We start from the raw sequence: 22443 nt of genomic DNA on the forward strand, positions 1-22443 counted from the left end.
TGTGCTGCTCTAGCCACCACTTGAGAATACGCGGTGCTGTCTTCTGGTGGAGATGGCTTTGTAGGGTATGCCTCCGGACTGTTATCTGACACTGGGGCGTCGTATAGGTCCCATGCGTCCTGATCTTGGTCACCCTGGCTCATGGTGGTGTGAGCTGGGGAGTGTGATGGAGTTTGTGCTGGTGAGACGTTAATCACGGGCGGAGGAGAGGGTGGTGGGGTAACTCTTTTCACCACTTTTGGTTGTGGTGTCTGTTCCGTCTGGAACTCCAACCTTCTCTTTCTCCTAATGGGGGGAAGGGTGCTTATTTTTCCTGTCCCCTGCTGTATGAATATACGCTTTTGCGTATGGTCCACATCAGTTGCTTGTAGCTCTTCCTCAAACCTATGCTTTTGCATTTGGGAGGTTAGCGAGTGCTCTTCTGTATAAGAGCCTGAAGCTGGGTCGCTTGCAGTTTGTTTCGGCATCGAAACCCTGTCTGCGTGTTTTTTCGGCTCCGAGGTGACTTTTTTCTTTTTCGGGGCCGAAACCTCTCGGCGTCGATCTGTTTCGGTGCCGCTGTCTCGGCGTCGAGCCGTGTCCACACCGGCATCTCGGTGTCGAGGCTTGTCTCCAGCACTTTCTCGGTCCCGAGAAGGCTGCGTGCCGGTGTCTCGACCGGAGTCGGACGATCTCGGCACTGTTTGGGCCTTTTTCGGTGCCGACGGTCGGTCACCGAATTTATGGGTCGAGCCATGGCCTGGTGGCAGTGGCGTCCCCTGGGCCTTGTAAATGTTCCTCTGAGTGGATTTCGACGTCTTACTCACGGTTTGTGTATCGTCGAATCCTTCGGAGTCTGAGTCTTGGATCGAGAAGGTACCTTCCTCTTCCTGTTCCTCGAACTCCCGTTGGGCTGTCGGTGCGGACGCCATCTGCAGTCTTCTGGCTCGACGGTCTCGGAGTGTTTTTCGGGACCGGAACGCACGACAGGCCTCGCAGGTGTCTTCGCTGTGCTCAGGTGACAGGCACAGGTTGCAGACCAAGTGTTGGTCTGTGTAGGGGTATTTATTGTGGCATTTGGGGCAGAAACGGAACGGGGTCCGTTCCATCGGCGTTCTTCAGCACGCGGTCGGGCCGACCAGGCCCCGACGGAGGATCGAAAAACTACCCCGAAGGGCACCGGAGCTCTTCGATGCGGTGTGGAATCTAAGTACGCCGATCCCGAACGCAACAATACCGACGAAAATCTTCCGAAATTAGCTAATCTTCCGTTCCGAAACTCGGAGCGACAGGAACACGTCCGAACCCGATGGCGGAAAAAAAACAATCGAAGATGGAGTCGACGCCCATGCGCAATGGAGACAAAAGGAGGAGTCACTCGGTCCCGTGACTCGAAAGACTTCTTCGAAGAAAAACAACTTGTAACACTCCGGCCCAACACCAGATGGCGAGCTATTGCAGAACATGCGTATCTACAGCGACAGATGCCATCGAACACATGTTTTATTGCTTATTTGCCCTAACAAGAACAATTGAGGGATTGTATTTGCAATAGGCAGGAAAAGTCACATCATTTTGAACATCAGCCAAAAAATAAGCAGTATCATGGCATTAATAAGTAACTTTTCCACTTTTCTTAAAAACCACTTTATTTAATTCTTACATGTATAACAATGATAATACCCAATAGTGTTGTGTAAGAAAAACTCCATCGCTTTGCAGGCCAGTGTCTGGACATTCATTAATCACTCTTTCCAATAAGATTTCTTGTGCTAGGAAGAGGTTCCCACAAGTACATTCTTGCCAGATACCCACCATAGACACCTCCACCAAGGACATTCCAAATTTTCTCAAACATCAGTCCATCACCCTCTGCTCCCTAAACCAATCTAGATACCATTCCTCAAGGGTTGAGAAGACAGTGCTCCTGCACAACCTGGCCATACTGTTCTCAACAACCACCCATGCGATGTCTGTATTGTCAGGAATGACCAAAGAATGTGGAAGAATGTACCCTCCTGACCAAACATCACTGCTGCAGAGTGCCCAAACCTTTGCATCAGTGTTGTGGTGTATCATATTCAGTGTAGTATTTTTAGCTTACTTGCCTAAACAACGTTTACTTATCTAAACTCTGCTTTAATCGCCACCTTACTAGGGAACATTAGTGCTTTTTGACACTCTTCCTACTATCCAGGCCCACATCTGACTCGCATACCACCTTCAGTTTCTTATGGGTGTGGTATTATCAACCAATGTTTTTATGTGGCTCATGCAGCAGGTATGCCAGAAGTCTATTTTCCAGAGGCATGCATCTTGGAGCTACTTGCCCCATCTTGCCAGGTGTCATTCAGTGCAAGCCACAACTGGAGGTACCTAAAAATCCGATTGTGGGGCAGCTCAAACTTGTTGCAAGGGAGGGAACAGGGGCATTGTACCACAGACCCAGATCCCCTTTCCAACAGCCCGAGAGGTCCCTCGCCTTCTACAATGGTGTTCTTACCCACAGGAGCCCATCCCCTTTCAGGTCATCTCCCTATGTGCTGCCTTCGATGCCACCACCAATGGGGCCTTTAGTTCTATTGCCATCACTCCAATGTATAAGTAAAGGATCCCGACCACCCATATTAAATGTGCCCACAATTAGGGAGGTTTCGTCCTGTGGCTGAAATGCTCATGTATTGTCAAATGGGCAGCTAGACAACAGTTCCTGATATTCAGCATTGCCATAACACTATTGTATACACTCCTGTACAGTGTATCTAGGGAAATCAGTATCCAGTTGTTTCACTAGCTGGATGGGTTACTGTCATCTGTGTTGGGCATTATCACATATCCAAATACTCCAATTCAGTGGACCAGCTTCCATCAAGTCCTGTACTCAAACAAATAATCGAGATTAGAGTGACAGATGCAAGCCCCAGGACAATAGGACCACTAGGTGTCTGGCCATCCACTGGTCACAGCCACTGCCAAAGAACAAACTTGTAACTAGGGTAGTGCCCATCCTATTCCACTGCTCTCACCCAAGCTCCCGGATGACATCCCTGTCTATCACCAGATTAAAATCCCCACCTAAAACAGCCTTAATTACAGATACTTCCAGCACAATCTCAATTGATTTTAACTAAGACCGACTTTGTATTCTGAAGAGTAAGTACTCCGATATGAGGCCCTTTCGATCTACTTCCCATGTGTAAGGAAATGCCTCCTTGGCATGGTTACCCCCTGACTTTTTGCCTTTGCTGATGCTATGTTTTATATTGAAAGTGTGCTGAGGTCTGCTAACCAGGCCCCAGCACCAGTGTTCTTTCCCTAACCTGTACTTTTGATTCCACAATTGGCACACCCTGGCATCCAGATAAGTCCCTTGTAACTGGTACCTCTGGTACCAAGGGCCCTGATGCCAGGGAAGGTCTCTAAGGGCTACAGCATGTATTATGCCACCCTAAGAGACCCCCCACTCAGCACAGACACACTGCTTACCAGCTTGTGTGTGCTAGTGAGAACAAAATAAGTAAGTCGACATGGCACTCCCCTCAGGGTGCCATGCCAGCCTCTCACTGCCTATGCAGTATAGGTAAGACACCCCTCTAGCAGGCCTTACAGCCCTAAGGCAGGGTGCACTATACCATAGGTGAGGGTACCAGTGCATGAGCACTGTGCCCCTACAGTGTCTAAGCAAAACCTTAGACATTGTAAGTGCAGGGTAGCCATAAGAGTATATGGTCTGGGAGTCTGTTTTACACGAACTCCACAGCACCATGATGGCTACACTGAAAACTGGGAAGTTTGGTATCAAACTTCTCAGCACAATAAATGCACACTGATGCCAGTGTACATTTTATTGTAAAATACACCACAGAGGGCACCTTAGAGGTGCCCCCTGAAACCTAACCGACTATCTGTGTAGGCTGACTGGTTCCAGCAGCCTGCCACACTAGAGACATGTTGCTGGCCTCATGGGGAGAGTGCCTTTGTCACTCTGAGGCCAGTAACAAAGCCTGCACTGGGTGGAGATGCTAACACCTCCCCCAGGCAGGAGCTGTAACACCTGGCGGTGAGCCTCAAAGGCTCACCCCTTTGTCACAGCACCGCAGGACACTCCAGCTAGTGGAGTTGCCCGCCCCCTCCGGCCCCGGCCCCCACTTTTGGCGGCAAGGCCGGAGAAAATTATGAGAATAACAAGGAGGAGTCACTGGCCAGTCAGGACAGCCCCTAAGGTGTCCTGAGCTGAGGTGACTAACTTTTAGAAATCCTCCATCTTGCAGATGGAGGATTCCCCCAATAGGATTAGGGATGTGACCCCCTCCCCTTGGGAGGAGGCACAAAGAGGGTGTACTCACCCTCAGGGCTAGTAGCCATTGGCTACTAACCCCCAGACCTAAACACGCCCTTAAATTTAGTATTTAAGGGCTTCCCTGAACCTAAGAATGGAGATTCCTGCAACAACAAGAAGGACTGCCTAGCTGAAAACCCCTGCAGAGGAAGACCAGAAGACAACAACTGCCTTGGCTCCAGAAACTCACCGGCCTGTCTCCTGCCTTCCAAAGAACTCTGCTCCAGCGACGCCTTCCAAAGGGACCAGCGACCTCTGAATCCTCTGAGGACTGCCCTGCTTCGACGACGACAAGAAACTCCCGAGGACAGCGGACCTGCTCCAAAAAGACTGCAACTTTATCCAAAGGAGCAGCTTTAAAGAACCCTGCAATCTCCCCGCAAGAAGCGTGAGACTTGCAACACTGCACCCGACGACCCCGACTCGGCTGGTGGAGAACCAACACCTCAGGGAGGACCCCCGGACTACTCTACGACTGAGTACCAAAACCTGTCCCCCCTGAGCCCCCACAGCGCCGCCTGCAGAGGGAATCCCGAGGCTTCCCCTGACCGCGACTCTCTGAAACCTAAGTCCGACGCCTGGAAAAGACCCTGCACCCGCAGCCCCCAGGACCTGAAGGACCGGACTTTCACTGCAGAAGTGACCCCCAGGAGTCCCTCTCCCTTGCCCAAGTGGAGGTTTCCCCGAGGAAGCCCCCCCTTGCCTGCCTGCAGCGCTGAAGAGATCCCTTGATCTCTCATTGACTTCCATTGCGAACCCGACGCTTGTTCTAACACTGCACCCGGCCGACCCCGCGCCGCTGAGGGTGAAATTTCTGTGTGGCTTGTGTCCCCCCCGGTGCCCTACAAAACCCCCCTGGTCTGCCCTCTGAAGACGCGGGTATTTACCTGCTGGCAGACTGGAACCGGGGCACCCCCTTCTCTCCATTGAAGCCTATGCGTTTTGGGCACCACTTTGAACCCTGCACCTGACCGGCCCTGAGCTGCTGGTGTGGTAACTTTGGGGTTGCTCTGAACCCCCAACGGTGGGCTACCTTGGACCAAGAACTGAACCCTGTAAGTGTCGTACTTACCTGGTAAAACTAACAAAAACTTACCTCCCCCAGGAACTGTGAAAATTGCACTAAGTGTCCACTTTTAAAATAGCTATTTGTGAATAACTTGAAAAGTATACATGCAATTGAAATGATTCAAAGTTCCCAATGTACTTGCCTGCAATACCTTTCAAACAAGATATTACATGTTAAATTTGAACCTGTGGTTCTTAAAATAAACTAAGAAAATATATTTTTCTATACAAAACCTATTGGCTGGATTTGTCTCTGAGTGTGTGTACCCCATTTATTGTCTATGTGTATGTACAACAAATGCTTAACACTACTCCTTGGATAAGCCTACTGCTCGACCACACTACCACAAAATAGAGCATTAGTATTATCTCTTTTTACCACTATTTTACCTCTAAGGGGAACCCTTGGACTCTGTGCATGCTATTCCTTACTTTGAAATAGCACATACAGAGCCAACGTCCTACACCATTCCTGTCCATGTCTTAACAATGGTGAATAGTGAGGAATAACATTAGACACCTGGAACTGATGGGGAACAGCAAGTGGGATCCCAACCTGTATCTTCCTCTTATCAAGAAGACAAACTGGCTGCCCACTGGGTGAGTTTCTTGCAATAAGAATAAGCGTGATAAAGGAAGTGCATCATCAAGGTGAATTCAAATGGATCTTAAAGGCTAAATTAGCAACAGATATCGTCAACTGGTTTCAAGTTGAAAATTCAATCAGGGTAATAGTAGACATTTCAATTTAAGTTTTAGAGCCCTGTCAGCGGTTTTGTTTTTTGTGGGGCTAAAGGCTCAGGTATCTTGTAGGATTATCTCCAGAAATATATTCAACTGAATGCCTCTAAGAAATGGCTGATAAACGGGCGAACGAGATCAAGCGGGATCATAATTACTAAGCAAATATGGAAAACCGCAAATGCCTTAAATTTTGCAACGCATAAAAGTACCAATATATGCTGCGTCCACTTTTGGGGAAATCTATGCTCTATCTAATGCCAGCCTTTCTGATACGAGGGGGCAGAGTTTATCCGTCATGTCCAAAATGCCAGAATGATCAACTGGGAGATTGACTGCATATGGCTGTAATTGTCCTAAACCAAGAGACCTCCACAACTTCTCCAGTTAATGAACCAATTGATTCAGAAAGGTGCAACATATAACCCAATCACAGCTCTAGTAGGTAGCTCCTGCACGAAGGTGATTTGTCCAGAATTAAAAGTAAACTTTTTTTGCTTATCCTTTAAGTACTAGAGACATAGGGAAGTTTAGACACATTTAGGATTTCGCTGAATTATGCAATAAATAGTAGATGCTGCAGCAACAGAACGCCAGGGGCATACGGACTTGTATCATCTATGCATGCAAGAAGCAAATATAATTAGGGGGATGTTATGGTCAATATGAAGTTTTCTTAATTTTATTTAAGAACAGTATGAATTATAAAAGTTATAATTGATTGAAAATTAATTTCTCTATTTAGATTAGCGGTTTATGAACTTCATCTTTGCTATATATAATTATATATTTATGGTTATTTGCATGTTTTTATTCTAATAAAATTATAACAAAAATAACCTGAAAATAATAAGTTAAATTATGTTATGGTTACAAATCTAAGTTTAAAAGACTTTCAATTTGGCATTGGCTTTGTAGCTGACCATCGCAAAGGTCACCAGGCTCAAACTGGTGGGACAAACTTCCTTCCCATCACACTCCCTCACACTATCTCACCTTAATAAAGGGATTAAAAGCTTGGTTATTTCAACAGTATTTTATAGCACTTAACCTCTGTTCCAATTTAAAGACATTTACATTGTGCTCTATCCTCAGAAGTAGGGTGCCTTTCTGGGTATTTACCACTTGCATGTTACCATGTTGACATGACAGGCTGGCCTATTACATTCAATTCACTTTGATTTTAGGGTTACTGGGACAGATAAGATTTGAGGAAGAGGAACTACATTTGTTGGCACCCACACATGCCCTTTACCTGTGCCTGGATTTCAAATATCCACCAAACATGCGAAAAGAATTCCTGGAGACTCTTCAGGAAGCACTTCGCTAAGCTGAGGGAAGGTGCTTTGCTTCAGGATGGGAAATATGAATGATATTAGGAGAAATATTGTCAGAGGAGACCTGATAGTTGTTAAGGATGGTCTGAAGGATGGGACAGAGTAAGTCTGGTGATCTAGCTCCCTCTTCCAGCTAGGCAGAGACTGAATGGACACCAAAGATTTCTAGGGTGGTGTCCCATCCATCTGCCTGAAATTTGGGGCAATCACCTGTTGCAGGAACAGGTTATAAAAGCAAAGACATTTAAAGAATCTAAGGCATTTGCTAAACACACAAATACTTGCAAGAGAATTTGGAGATGTGTAAGGAGACATAGGAAGCGCTGAATGCACTCATTAGGAGTCAATACCTGCTCTGCCAATTGGATACAATAAAATAAGCAGACCTGGAGCAGCCCCACAAACATTCGTAATCACATATGGCATCGCCAAAATCTATGGTCTTCAGGTGGCAGGTGCACAATTCACTTTCACACAAGGCTGCGAACAACCTCTTATATCTCAGCCAAAAACACTATGGCATTAAAAGGTAGTTAAATTACTGGCAGGTATATTTGCTGCCTCTTTGCCACTTGTGCAGAATCCTATGCTACCTCTGCTGGAGGAAGAGTGCTAGGCAGCAAGCCCACCAGTGCGGCCTCTTCACCTTTGGCGACCTTCACCGAGCAAATCAATACTTACCCCCTTAGGGGTTAATGAGAGACTCCTCCTGTATCATAACATTCGCGCTGCATGCAGGGCGCTGAACAACACGTTCCAAGATCCAGCGCCCACACTGCGTGCTCTAGAACAGTGGTTCCCAACCTGTGGGCCGGGGACCCCTGGGGGTCCTCGAAGTCTCCTCAGGGGGTCCGCGACTGCTTAGAAAATGTAATAATATTAGGTTCCAGTAATGACTCAGTGGGGGTCCCCGGATTCCAATAATGATTCAGTGGGGGTCCCAGGGCTCCAGGTTTGATAAAATGGGGGTCCACAGAAGTCAAAAGGTTGGGAACCACTGCTCTAGAACACCAACAAAAGGACCTATCACCCCGCATACTGGTCACCTGTTTATATGCATTATAGGGGGCCGGACTGTGGCCCCAAAGCATAAATCAGCATGGAACTCCGAACTTAATCGTCCCATTTCAGAACCACAGTGGCAGAATTGCTGCAACCAGACTGCAGTCCTATCGCCCAACTACAGACTAAGCCTCATCCGTTTCAAATTCCTGAACAGGCTCCACCTGAACCCAGTATAACAACATAGTATGGGCTTAATCGCAGAAGCGCGCTGCCCGAGGTGTGACAATCCACAGGACACATTCTTGCAGCTTGCTTGGGACTGCCCCCGTGTCGCCTGTTATTGAACCGAAGTTTACAATGCCCTCGCCCAGATCACTGGTCACTTACTGACAAGTTCCCACTAGTGGAGCTTTTCATATATGTTATGGACGGGGCAGGCAGCCCACATCAAGACTGGTGGACTGTCAGGAACACTATCTCACTACTCGGAGCTCATAACGCTGCGCTCCCACCCAAAACACATTTGGGAACAGTTAGAGTCGTACCTTCGACACAGAGACCATGAGACTGCTTTGTACATGGAGGGGTCTCAGCTTACACCCCCGTCCCATCTGAACTAATGCCTACCAACCCGGATTGCCCACCAAGCAGCTGGGACGGCAGCACTCTGCGGCTTCCGTGAATTATATATCGGTCTAACCTGTATGCTCCTCCTCCACAGCTGGTACCTCACCTATGCCAAATGACGACACGATATGTATTGCTATCTGCTGTATGTCTTCCGCCTTTCCCTATTCCCCCTTCTTTTTAAATTTTCTTTTATGATTGATTACCTTGTTACTGTTGATGTCATATATGCCAATAAATACAATTTAGAAAAAAAAACAATTACTGCCCAGAAAGCTCAAAGCTAATCAACCTACTCTGCTACAGCAGTTGACTGTGGGTCAGAAAGGCATGCCACAGTTTCACAAATTCCTTCTAGAACTGTATTAGATGGGGAACGCAACGTGCCCTCCCTATAAGAAAATTAAGTTCACTAGGTAGGTGCAGCTTTTAACATGGACCGATCTGAAATGAAGAAACACTGGAGATCTCAATAATCTGAAATCTGCTGAAGGACTATGTCAAACAGGAAAAAGAAAACAGTACTGTTTCCTTCTTTAAAACAAGTGTACTACAAATTCTATTCAAAGTGAAAGCCTTGGTCAATCGTCATAGGGATTTGGGAAGAAATACACATCCCATGACAGAGGCAACAGCCTCCTTTATTACAAAAGCAGGTAAAAAATCTTTTGAACTACAGATTACACAAACCTATGTTGCTCCATGTTACAGAGGTCAAAATCTTTACAACTATCCTGGCTACTTGGACTAAATACAATTGCATCCTATTTGAAACACCAGCACAGGCTTTATCTATAAGCAACTGATAAGCGATGATACTAACAAGGTCTTACAGAGTATGGGAGTACACTAGTCCCCATTTTTGGAGTGCAGGTTGGAAAAAGCTATCAAACCTCACGAAACCTATTAGAATGAAAGGTTAGCTTTCCAAACAGCACACTTGTGGAGGCTCATGTGGTCTTTCATCTGGTACCTACCAACTTTCAGCTGTATGGGTGACTGATACAGGCAGCCAAAGGCACCTGGGACTAGTCTCTCAATGCTTCTCGGGTTCAAATGTGCTAACTGCTAATTTTAACCTGATAAGGGTAATAACGTTATCGCTGAGTTTCCATGAGTGTAGGGAGGAAAACCCTGACACCAAAGAACCACTATGAATAAGAATGTGCTGAAGGGATTACGGAGAAGAAATGGGGCCAGGTATGTTTGTATGTCAGAAAGTTATCCACAATGCTAGGTTTAAACTCATTCAATTTAATACACTTCACTGGGTATAGATAGCCCCTACCAAACTCCTTTAGGTTAACCCATAGAATGACTCATTATGTCCAACATGTGACCTCAGTGATCAGCTTTCTTTTATACCCGGTCTGGGAACCCCGAGATCTGAAACATTTTACATTGCTGTGTTGAAAGACTAAGTAAAGCTCTAGGTTTAATGATCGCTGTTGATTTTAAGCACTGTCTTGAGTGTCTTTCCCCTTTGCTCAAAGTGAATAAGATTTGGGAGAAGATGGAGGCATTGATGTTGGTTTTAGCTTAGAGACCTAGCCGTTAAATGGCACCATAAGAAACCTCCCAGAATGGATGGATCAATTGATAGCACTGGAGATAAACACTGATGTACAGGCATCATATACCAGTCTGTCTCTTGAATAATATGGACTATATTAAATGTTTGTATAAGACAGGTTCATGAAAATTATAAATAGACTTTCCATTACCTACCACAGCATACAGTAATACCACTGATTTCTTAAAGTTAGAGAACTGCCGATTTCATTTAGGAGAGTAGGACAAGAGAAGGGTCATTTAAGGCACTTTGGGCCATATGTACAAACGCATTTTCCCATAGACACAGAATGGGTACAACCCTTTGGTACATCTGGCCCTTTGTCTCGGTTATATAGAAGAACTGATCTCACATCTGTTCAAAACGCATGTGGGAAAAGTAACTGGATTATACTTCTGAAAAGACAGAATGGAAAGTAATATACATACAGGCATGAAACTGCACTAGTATAGGAACTTCTCTTAACGCTCCTTAATTAATGTCACAATATGTCACCACATTCCCATATGTTTCGTAATAAGAAATCTGATAGATGCTGGAGTAAAGGTAGATGAAGAGAGGACCACGATCCACTTAATTTGGGACCACCCAAAATGTGGAGCCTCTTGGAAAGAGATCACAAGATGCAAAGAAGGCACGTGACGCTACTTCAAACACCACATGCAAGCATCTTTCAAATACTTCTCGCAAGGAAGACATGGTGGCAACCTGGAGAGAGGATAAACTCTATCTATGGAATGCAGTCGCAGAAGTATTTATGGTGTTAGTGGGTCTGATGCGGCTTCCGAAAGAAGCCTTAAGATTCATCAGGGATGACATATAAGACCTCATAAACAGTACAATAAGTCCAGGCGGTGCTCTGATTCAAGAGTAGAGGCATACATCTTGAGTAAAGCTTGTCTGACCTGGTTCTGAAGCTAGGGAAGGTAGAAAGGATGGCAGGAGAGTGGGTTTCATTTGCTCAGGAAGGCAACCTATCAGTGGTTATGTTTTCGTGTAGAGTCCCATTTGCAGCAATTTTCCTGCAGAATCAAAGTTGCTATGTTCGTATTTGGATGCCAAAACACCACATGAGGTAAAGAGATTTTTGAATTTTAATAAGAAATGTTGAGACACTAAAAGTGCCAGTCCACACAACCGGTTCCCTATCCTTTCTCATACTTGAATCCGTGCCTTTACCTGAGCTGGGCATGCATGAGTGGGTTGTTATTCAGGATCAAGGTCTGAAGGTGAACCAGGCGCCTCATCTGGGGGGGTAAACTTTCCAGCTTGTTGTCGCTCAGGTCCAAGTACAGCAGATCTGTGAGATTGATGAACAGCTGGTTTGGGATGTTGTCAATGCTGCACAAAGAATAAAAACAACAATAAAGAAAAAACCTCATAAGCAAACATCACTCTTCATTTCTCAGATGTATTCTGTAGTCCACTATCTTTCTATAAAATGGCAAATGCTCTGCACCCTTAAAAGCAGGACAGTATAACTTGCTGGTCATGTGGCAAAAGGTTAAATTAGGTGTTAAGGAATAAATTGTTAAAACTGCTGTCCTAAACTATAAAGCAGAAAAATAAGATACACAGCACAATTATATTGATAAGCAGTTTTCCCCCCAACAATTTTGATTGTTTCCCTTACACCTCAGGCTCAAAACACCTAACTGCATTATAATATGTATTCTCTAGGAGTCCATTTGGTGCTCATGATTGAGATCAATAACTGTGTAAACCGCACAGAGAAAATCTACATTTTACAGAACATAATGAAAAAGATAATATAGTTCTCCCATCCTTCCCATAGAAGTCGAAGATTAAGTACAAACAGCTGGTGGTGTATTAGTTCTCAAAGTCCTGCAGCTTGCTTTCATGTTCTTCGTGTGTGTACTGCTACATGTCACGTGTTACCAGGACTAGTGTTTGTAGTTCCTATTATATGAGTTGATGACATCTGACTTGGTGTGTTACTGGTAATATGTCCTTCTTGAGATGGCTGGAATGTAACTGGCAGAATGCCAACTAAATTGCCACCTGCACTGTAATGGGAGCATTGGAGGGTGCTGAATGTGTTCTGTTTGTAGTTAGTGGTGTTGCCGTGACACTTTGCCATTAGTATAGCCTTTTGGCATTTGTTGTGTGTGCACGCACAAGTGGTGCTGCACCTAGCATGCTCTATTTTAGTAATAATGTTTCAAAGAAAGCTAAATACCACCGTTTTTGCAGTTTCTAAACAAAAATAGCACAGACAATGAAAAACAAGCAGCTGTAAAATACTCTGTTATAGTCTCAAGTGTAAGTGTAGAACCAGGATTTACAGTGCTTGGTGTGTACAGTTATGTGGTGTAGCACATCTAGAGTTGAGCTGAGGCACAAGGTTTCAAAAGGGTGGACTCAGGTCGGATGACTGCTTATGTACTGCTGTGTGCTTGAGTGTGGAGTCTGCGTCATCTGAAACTAATTATTGCACTTACAACCCAATTGTAATCCTCAATGTTGAAAGTTTGCCTAAATCACCCATCGTTGCCTTTCCAAATTTAGAACCTCCCTCGAGCTCTTCAAGCAATCTTCAAAAATGTTAAGTTCTTCCTGTTGGTTAAATAAACTGTTTAGACTTTAAAGTTTCCAAGTCTCCCTCAGAACCGAGCACCGAGAGGATGTTCTCCAGGTTACAGTACATTGCTATGCCTGCATCACAGTGCATTTTATGATGTCACTTCATTCCGGCTAGGGGATTGCTTAATTAAAGGGAAAGGCCTATAGTTTCTACCTTCCTGTCACTAAATACATTTTTGACTTTCGCTGTGCAGACTAACAAAATCCATTTTTTCCTTGTGTCCAATGGGCAAATAACCTTCCAAAAATCTGTGTGATGGAGGCATCATCATTAGCAAGCATTTTGAATCAAAGATTGGAGTATCAAGAAGTATGACTACTGTGTCAAATAGCACAACCAAAAACCATGATTGGAGCAGAATTATTGTGATGAATCCAGATTTCACAATCTATTTGACTTTGCAGCTTAGCTACATTTAAATCCAAATGTAATCAAGAGACTATTAAAATGAGTGCTCATGGTACCTGGTTGATTATCGTGATGCCTGTCAAAACAGAACTGACATCAGACATCACATTTTTTTTTTAAGTTACATGCTGCCCTAACTGACAATCACTTTTACTCCTTAATGGCCTAGTTTAAATTGTGAATGCTCTCCAGAAGTACAAGAACATCCAACCCACTCCAAAGCCCTTTAATATGCAAGACTAAAGTTACATTATTCTTTACTTTGTGCAGCTCCTCTTTGTCCTCTCAAAGTCAGACCACTGCTCTTACCTGTTGTGACTGAGGTTCAGAACCAGCATGTTCTTCGCATTCTCCAGTTCCCGTGGGCACTCGCTAAGCTGGTTATGACTCAGGTCCTGTGGCAAGATAAGAAGCGGCAAATCCTTTCAATTCACCTATGACTTTGCTCATTGTATTATTTTCTGACATATTTCAGACATTTATGTTTTGAATCTTAAATCCCACCAGACCCCCCCCCCCCTCCCCCCAACAAAGTGGTCAGGCATTGCAATGCTTGCTGCTAATTATTTATAATCTCTAGTGATAATTCAGAGTTAAGTTTTGAAATGGAAAGCAGAGATTTCGAAGCCTGCACTTTTGAAGGCTGAAGTCTAATAATTTATTCAAAACCTTGAATACTCACTAAATTTACTGCAATGCAATCATCAATTAAAATGCTGAATTTTGCTTCCATAAGCAATTTTTTCAACATCCAAATTCCTGGAAACAGAAGTCTTCCAACATTCACTGCAGTAGGAACTCTAACCAACAATTAATCACCCCCACAAAAGGTATGGTAAGTACAGGAATGGTTTGAGGTAAAGGACCTTAAAATTAAAGAAACTTGGAACGTTATTTATTTTTGGTCAGACTGAAAAGCCGAAGCTCTTAATCCACCAATTTCTTAAAAAACAAAGACATGCTGATTTCCACCAGAGATCATTTTTCTCTATTAAAATGCACACCAATCAAAGAGGTAAAAGAAGTACCTTACCAAACTTAGGAAGAATGTCAACTGGAGAACACTGTGATTCAGATTACAGTTCAAGGTTCTCTCATTTTTCTCCACTACATCACAATATTTCATGTCATATCATAAAGATGATAAAGACCTCAAACACCAACATTTCATGTCTGTTCATCAATACCTTTAATATCAACCTCAAAGCACCAACCACCAGTTCACAGCCACCCCTTTAAACGGGAGCTGCTAAACAGTGTATATGCAAGTGTACAATGCAATAAGCTTCATCTACCAAACAAAGCCTCTATGTATTTATTGAAAGTGCTTATTATAGCTCTTAAACATACCAACAAGACTGCTGTCAAAGCGCTTCACATAGTAATGTAAATAAAAATCAAGGTGAACGCAATACAGAATGGGGGCAAAAGAAAGGAGAACTGCCCGCTACAAAAAAAAACAAATGGTAAAAAAAGAAGTGAGTGAGTGTGGTTCACTTGTCTATTACATCCGCTGCAGGGACCGCTGCCTGACCCAATGGTCAAAGGCTGTTACCCCAACGGGTCCATTCAGCCATTTATTTTTCAGACATTGCTAAAATGACCAATGAGCAGGGAAGCTGTCAGTGCCACCCAGAAACACATCAGGGTGACGCATGTGCACTAGAAATGCCTTTGCTCCGTTTTCCTGCTTTATTAATTCTAGTTATTAGATGCAGTAGCATTGTGGCGGACTAAAACAGAATCATTAGGTTGCTTAGGATGACGCTGACTTAACCCCAATCCTATTGCTCTTTTTCATGCAACCTGACGTATCACTGATGGTCCAGTCGGACTTTTAGAGGTGATGCTGAAGTTATCGACTGTGCGCGACACTACTACTTAGCAGTCACTGTTCTGACGGTGACTGAATCTGAACTGGCCCCATTAGACTTTCAGATTCAAATCAGAAAAGTGACCGACCAATACCCTGCCATACCGATCTTTTACAGGTACTCCTGCCATCTGACCAACTACTGGACACTCCTGCCAGCAGATGGTAATGCTAGCATTAACCACGCCCAGCTACAAACCTGCCCTTCGTCCAGAAATAATCCTGACAGGTGACTGCAGTGCTGCCAAGCTCCTCCGTGTCATGATTGACTCCTTCTGTCAGTCTGGGATTTTTGATCAGCAATGCCCTGCCTTCTGACACTTTTAGTTTTTCTTTTCTCTGTTCTATGTGTGCACTTCCAAGCCTCTGCAAATGCAACGCCATCTCCCAGTTACTAGAACTGACAGCAGATATTGCAATTGACAGAGGTGTGTTCTCTGAAAACCTGTATCTGACTTTTCTCCAGCTCTCCCTCCCTCCAGGGGCATGTTAGGGAGGGGCTGTCATACAAGTGATACAAATCATGTTATAATCAACACAAGTCAGATAAGTATTGCCCTACAAAATGTATATATTATTACAATTGTATACAAGTTACACCGCATTGAGGTCTGTTTTCTCCACGGAGTAAAACTATTCCTTCAACACATGAAAATCAAACATATACAGATTTCAACAGAGCCAGGTCATCAACAGCTAGTTTTTGAAGGCTCCGGTCTTGTGGTATTGCTACAGGGACACCGTCACTACAAAATCAATGTACTTGCCATTTTAGGACCAGTAAAAACAGGACTAAACCAGGTCGACTTTCGCTAAATCCTCTTCACATAGCGAGTATGAAAGGAGATACTTTGAAGCCCATATTATGTACAAAATGTGTGATTGCAGGTCTTCAGCCTCTGGTTTCCTCTACCAAGAACAGTGCTCACACCCTAGTTAACAAAACGTTGACAAATTGCACAGTCTATAAACAATCCTGTGTTTAAACTGTACCGGTTACAAAATGTGGACCAATTGCACGTTTTGCTCTGCACCCATGTTCAGAGACCAAAAACACTAACACATGAGAGTCTACTCGGAATAAATCTGGAAGGACAATAATTTTAATCTTGAGGCAGGTCAACTAGATTGAAGGTTTCACTTAAATAGTACTTTTTCAGACCTGAACACGTCTACAGTACTGGCACTGCTCATCCTACCCACATTGTTTAATTGCGCTGAATAATCAATTTTCAGAAAGACATTTTGGGATAGATGGAACCACAATGAACTAAACCAATTTTCGATAGCAGGTATCATGAAATCAAACTTTAAAACCCCTTTGGTTATTGTGTTAAACTAGTACTGATGAGGTGAAACCTTTGTCAGACCGTATCTGTGTGTTAAAAAGACAAAATAGTGAAACAATATTTCCATAGAATAAGTCTGCATTTTAGGCCACATAAGTTAGTCAACACTACAGGACAATTTGCTTCGCACTGCTGCAAGATAAATTGAGTACCATACTTGTTAAATCTGAAAGTAAACTTTTACTGGAGAAATACATTTTTGAATGGAAGAGTGCAAATGTACAACCTCACATAGTTTGTCATTCATCTTCACCAAGGAGGAAGGTCTGCCTAACACGTGCACAGCATGTGTGGTAGAAAATGGAAGAAGGCTTCCTTAATAGAGACTTCACAATTATACCACATTTCCTTACAAAATCTCTTGTTTGTCTGCAAGTCGAAACATTACATACCAACACGGAGAGGTCATCCAGCTGGAATATATCATCTGGAACTCCAGAATTCTTCAGGCTGTTGGCTCGAGCCACGATTGCCTAGAAGAAGAAAGAGATGATTTAAGTGAGCTGGAGAAAAACGCAGGGAGCGGGCGTAAGCTTATTGATGAAGATTGGTACAAGGACAGTTCTGGAGAGCTGAAGTGAAAAGAGAGCATGGCTATACAACAGGTAGAGAAAAGGGGGAAAACTGAGGGAAAACTAAATAGGTTCATGGCTAGCAAACAGAGAAAGGATAAAGAGAGCAAGGCCATATTCTGGAGGAAGAAAAGAGCATGGCCAGGGGGAGAGGAAGGCAGGTAGGGTAACCTTGATCAGCAGATAAACAGATCCTGGCTGAGAGGAGAGCAAGGAGGGCTGCTTGAGGAAGGAGACCAGAGAGGATGAGAGAAAGAAAAGTGCTTGGATGAGATGGGAGAATGCACTGCTAGTGGGAGGAAAGAGGGCATTGCTAGGGTGAAAGCAAGGAGGACATGACAGATATGAGGTGAAAGGAAAGGGGTGGACTTCCTGGAGTAATAATAAAGAAAGCAGGTAAAAGATGGAGTGTGAAAACGAGGATGGAGCTCGCGCCTAAACAATGCTAAATGGAGAAAATATGGGTTTGGCAATGGAGAAAGGAGGTTGACTGGAAGGAGGTCTGAGAAAAAGGAAAGAAACATATTGCTTAGGTGAGGAGAATGCGGTGTAGGAGGGAGAGAGAGAGGAGAGAGATTTTCTGGGTGAGAAGGGGGGAGCAGAGCTAGGGGGTCAGGAAAAAGGGCAAGGCGGAGCTCAAGCATGAGTAAGGAAGGAGTCCTGGGATAAAAGGAAGGAGGAGGACACAACTTGGATGAGATTAATGAGAGCAGGATTCAGATCAGTGGAAGATAAGTAGGGTATGGTGGGTGAAATAAGGAAAAGCCAAAGAAGAGCCTGGTGTAACTGGAAAAGTTACCTACCCACTGTAACTATCTTTCTGCAGTTATTCTATTTCCCTGAACATTTCTCACATCATGAATCATCCCAGGTGCCAGACTGAATCCAGAAACTTGAAATAGCTCTCCCACACCAGACAAATGCCACCTAGCACACAGATTTCGATTCCAGTCCTTTTTACCAAACCCTTAGAGACAGGATCAATGAAAAAGTAACAAAGCAGTGCAGAAAATCAACCACAGTCAAACCACTGCACCTCACTGTGTTGAGACAGGCAGAAATGGTGAGGAATCTGCAGGTAGACAAAGTATTCACCAGAAAGATAGTTACTGAGCGTAAGTAACATTTTCATCAGATAGATACTTCTACTTTCAGATTCCTCACCTCCTGAATAAATACCAAATTGTATCTCACGGAGGAGAGGTTGAGAAGCAAAAAAGACAAGTTGTGCCAGAGGGAAAGGTAAACATCTTGTATCACTGACTGGAGGCACAGAAGGCACAAAGGCGTTAACGAAAAACTAGAAGCATGATACAACAGGACAGCAACCGCAGCCAAAAGATGAATATACACCAAGGGCACATACAATCCCAGCCCCAGGGTAGTAGCCAGTACACCTAGAATCCTGGAAGAGAGGATCAACATTTTGAACAATATGTCCAAAAACCTTGCTTCGGGCAAAAGCAGGCAAGAGACCCAGGAGCAATAATATTATCAGATCCATCTTCAGATTGAAGCAGAAAGCAGGCCACACAACGATCCAAGAGCGAAGCGCGCCACTGCAGCTGAAGTTAAGCAAAACCAGAGGGAGAGGGTGCAAAGGAATAAAACTATCAGCCTCACAACAAAGCATCATCCACCAGTCGCCACGTAAAAATGGCACAGGTGCATTATAATTTTCAGAAACAAAAAACACAAATGATGGACGGAATGCAGAATAATTTTCAGAAACAAACCCAAATGATGGACGGAATGCGGAATCAATCAAACTTTCACAACCAGTCACAGATCTGGTTTAATCCATCAATTCTTTTTCTCACCACACCACCCTAGTTTGGACCCAGCCATATGCAAATCAGTCTTGACCCTGATCACTGTACCTCTACCTGTCCTTCTTGAAAAAAAATTAAAAAATTGTTTTATTTAAAAAAATATATATAATCTCAGCAGACTGCACAGACAGTCGGAGATAAAATCACATTGTATAAACATTCAGTCTCACACTGGCAAGAGCAGCTAGACGTCAAGAAGACTCAGTATCAGGGACCAGGAAAATTAATTGTAGTGGCGGGGGGGAGGGGGGGAGTTCACCTAATACTAGGACCAACAACCCATAGTCCACAAACAAGGAAGAGTCACAAATGCCCAATTCATCATGGGCAAACCCATCATATGCCAATGTGAGAGCAAGAAAAGAAGCAAGTGAACCAAACCATGAACACGGTCAGTGGCTAGAACGACGCATTCAATTTCGATGGAACACCCACTGAGGGGAATCATGCTGCCCATAGTCAACTTGTCACCAAGCCAATGAGGATGCTATGTCTGGTAAAGCACAAAGGCTACCCTGGCCAATGTCACCGAAACAGCGCACAGAGGCTAAACTCTGCAACAAAGTCTCTTTCATGTGCCCAAACAGGTGCCCACAGGTCAACCAAGACTATCAACTGCATAAGAGCAGCTCCAACACAGAGAAAGCCCCATCTAGTTGCCTTCTCAAAGCAGTCATAGGATAAGAACCAGGAAGGTCCAGCCAATAAATGGGAAAAAGAAAAAAAAGAAGAAGAAGGAGTACGGAAAAGCCGAAAGAAGGGGCATGCTAGGTCATAAAAAGTGAGGAACACAGCAATGACTTGACAGTCCCAGTGTTCCTACCAAGTAGGCATTCAACCACAAATCAATAGCTCTGCAAGGAACAGAACAATAGCAGCAGCTACACTGATGTCCACGAAGAGACCTAAAAGAGGCCTAGCAGCAAAAACTCAACCCAGCAGAGCTTAGACTCAATGCAGAGCTCCAACACAACAGAGGATGATGCGGGCACAAGTCATCAACAATACTGCATGCTGTACAATCCAAAGGGACCTGCAAAATTGTAACCAAGGGGAGCAACAGGCTGAACAAAGGAGAATACATTCCAAAGTGACATACATTAAGGGAAGAGACTCAAAGATCTGAACAAGACCAAACTTTCCCTACATTCCGCTGCCATCTGTAAGACCTGGCCTTCAAACATCTCTCTTGTTCCTGAAGTCAGAATGCCAGAGGGATCACAGTCCTAAAATGGTTGGAGGCCCCTCCTGACCCAAACATCTCCAGAGACAAAGCAACCTGTGCACTGAAGAGGTGAGAACCGTCCAAGCACAAATTCAATAATTCACCCTGAACCACCATGGAAGTCCTAAGTGGGACAAATAGGTTAAATGTCTCTGGGATACAGATGAGTCCCTAGACCTGGAGACAGAGTCCAGTGAATCAAAACCAGAACAGAGACGTGGTCCGACAGCTCTGAACCCATTGAACACCACATTTACTGAAAAGCCCGCTTACAATAACACTTCCCTCCTGGATGCATCACCACAACACTACTTCTCAGGTAGAGGAGAGGGGAAATTAGCAGATGAAGTGCAGCTGAGCACTGGGGTTGTGGGAGCGGGGAGGGTATCAAGGAGGCCACTCCACATCGTCAAAAAGGGGCTTAGAAGATAAAATAGGTGGTCAATCCTCAGTAGGGTGATACCAAGGCTGAGGCAGTGATACTACATCTCCCCACACAGAAGGGCAACAAGGATCCTGTTGGGGTCCAACTAACTTCAATCAAAGAGAGGTCGACCAATTGGCAAGAAAAGTGGAAGAGGTACAGACATTTTAGTGCCTGTGTATCAAAGGGGTTGAAGGAGGGCAGAACATCACCAGCAGAGCCAGAGTGAACGCTACCACTGGAGAGGAGCCAGTGACACGCAGGCAGAAAAAGTGTGCTGCAGCAACAGACAAAGAACTGGAACAAAACCAGCCAATGGTGCTGGACTTCTGCCCAACTGGACAGAAGCAAAGTTAGAGGCCAAGGCAGAAGTCAGGAAATTGGGTTGCTAACAAAAACACATGACCGGAATGCTCAAGAAGGAGCAGCCCCAAGACTGGGTGAACACACCTTAGGTGGCTAGAGTAGAAATGGTTATCAGGTATAGGACTTGACCGAGGAGCCATATCCCCAGAATCACTTGCAAGAGTCGAACATGTAGCACAACCTAGGGGTACAACAACCATGTTGGCATGCGCTGTACCATTACTATATCTGGGTCCTCACCAGAGGACCATGACAACAAGAAAGAAATATGAAATAGGACTAGGTGCAAACCAGACATTTAAGATCAATCACTGCCATGGACATATATATAAAAAACAAGAAAAGCACTATAGATCTGAGTGGAAGGATGTAGAAATAAAATAGCTGATGTTAGTGTTCTCTAGGGTGCCTCTGTGACATCACAACCAGAGAGGAAGTGGAGACAAAACTAAGCCTGGCCCCATTTGCTGGTGCTGGAACCTAGATCCAGTTTCCTGATCCAGCCTCAGCCTGCGAGAATTACTGATGTGAGGAATCTGCAGAATGAAGAATCAATCAGAAAGCTTCATGGCTAGGATGGAAGGAAGAGCTAGAAGAACTTGGGTCGCAGGGCTAGGCTGAGAGCCAGGATGGGGAAAACAGGGCTGGGGTGAAAAGAAAGATGGCACAGTAATTGGATGGTTAGGTGGGCAGTGATTGGTTGATTATGGTGTGCTAGAAGATTGAAGAATAGGGTGAGGTTATAGGGACATAACTTTGTAGGAGCCAAAGCTTGTGTGAGAGAATGGACAGCGAGACAAGGGTGTGAAAAGAGAGGTGGGTGGGCAGAGTTGGGAAGCTGTGTTTTTCTCAAAGTATAAAAAGGGTTAAAATAATATTACAATAAAGAGCTCAGTACAACACATGGGTATATTTAGAGTTTGCTAAATGCAGGGAATTCATCAAAAATTGGTGGATGACCTGCCCACCCTATTTAGGGTTCAAAGAGGCCCTACATGCTCTGTAAATAGGGTGGCCCGGATAGCCTACTATTTTCTCGTGGATGTCCAAATCTTCCAAACTCTAATGAAGGCTCATGGTCCCAAGCTTACATCTATTTAAATGAAACCAAGGGCATCTG

At 44.4% G+C, this 22443-nt stretch overlaps 1 protein-coding gene across 2 annotated transcripts in view; it reads right to left on the reverse strand.

Annotated features, from left to right (window-relative positions):
• Positions 1–22443, reverse strand: part of FLII (FLII actin remodeling protein) — a 208551-nt gene that overhangs the window by 138169 nt on the left and 47939 nt on the right. For both annotated transcript variants that reach the window (XM_069210099.1, XM_069210098.1), the window contains exons 4-6: positions 17297–17377; positions 13992–14077; positions 11849–12010 (exon numbers count right to left, since the gene is read on the reverse strand). In XM_069210099.1, the coding sequence (XP_069066200.1) occupies positions 11849–12010; positions 13992–14077; positions 17297–17377 (329 nt within the window). The remainder of the gene's footprint in view (positions 1–11848; positions 12011–13991; positions 14078–17296; positions 17378–22443) is intronic.

This window comes from Pleurodeles waltl, chromosome 10, assembly GCF_031143425.1.
Source record: "Pleurodeles waltl isolate 20211129_DDA chromosome 10, aPleWal1.hap1.20221129, whole genome shotgun sequence".
Taxonomy (NCBI): Eukaryota; Metazoa; Chordata; class Amphibia; order Caudata; family Salamandridae; genus Pleurodeles; species Pleurodeles waltl.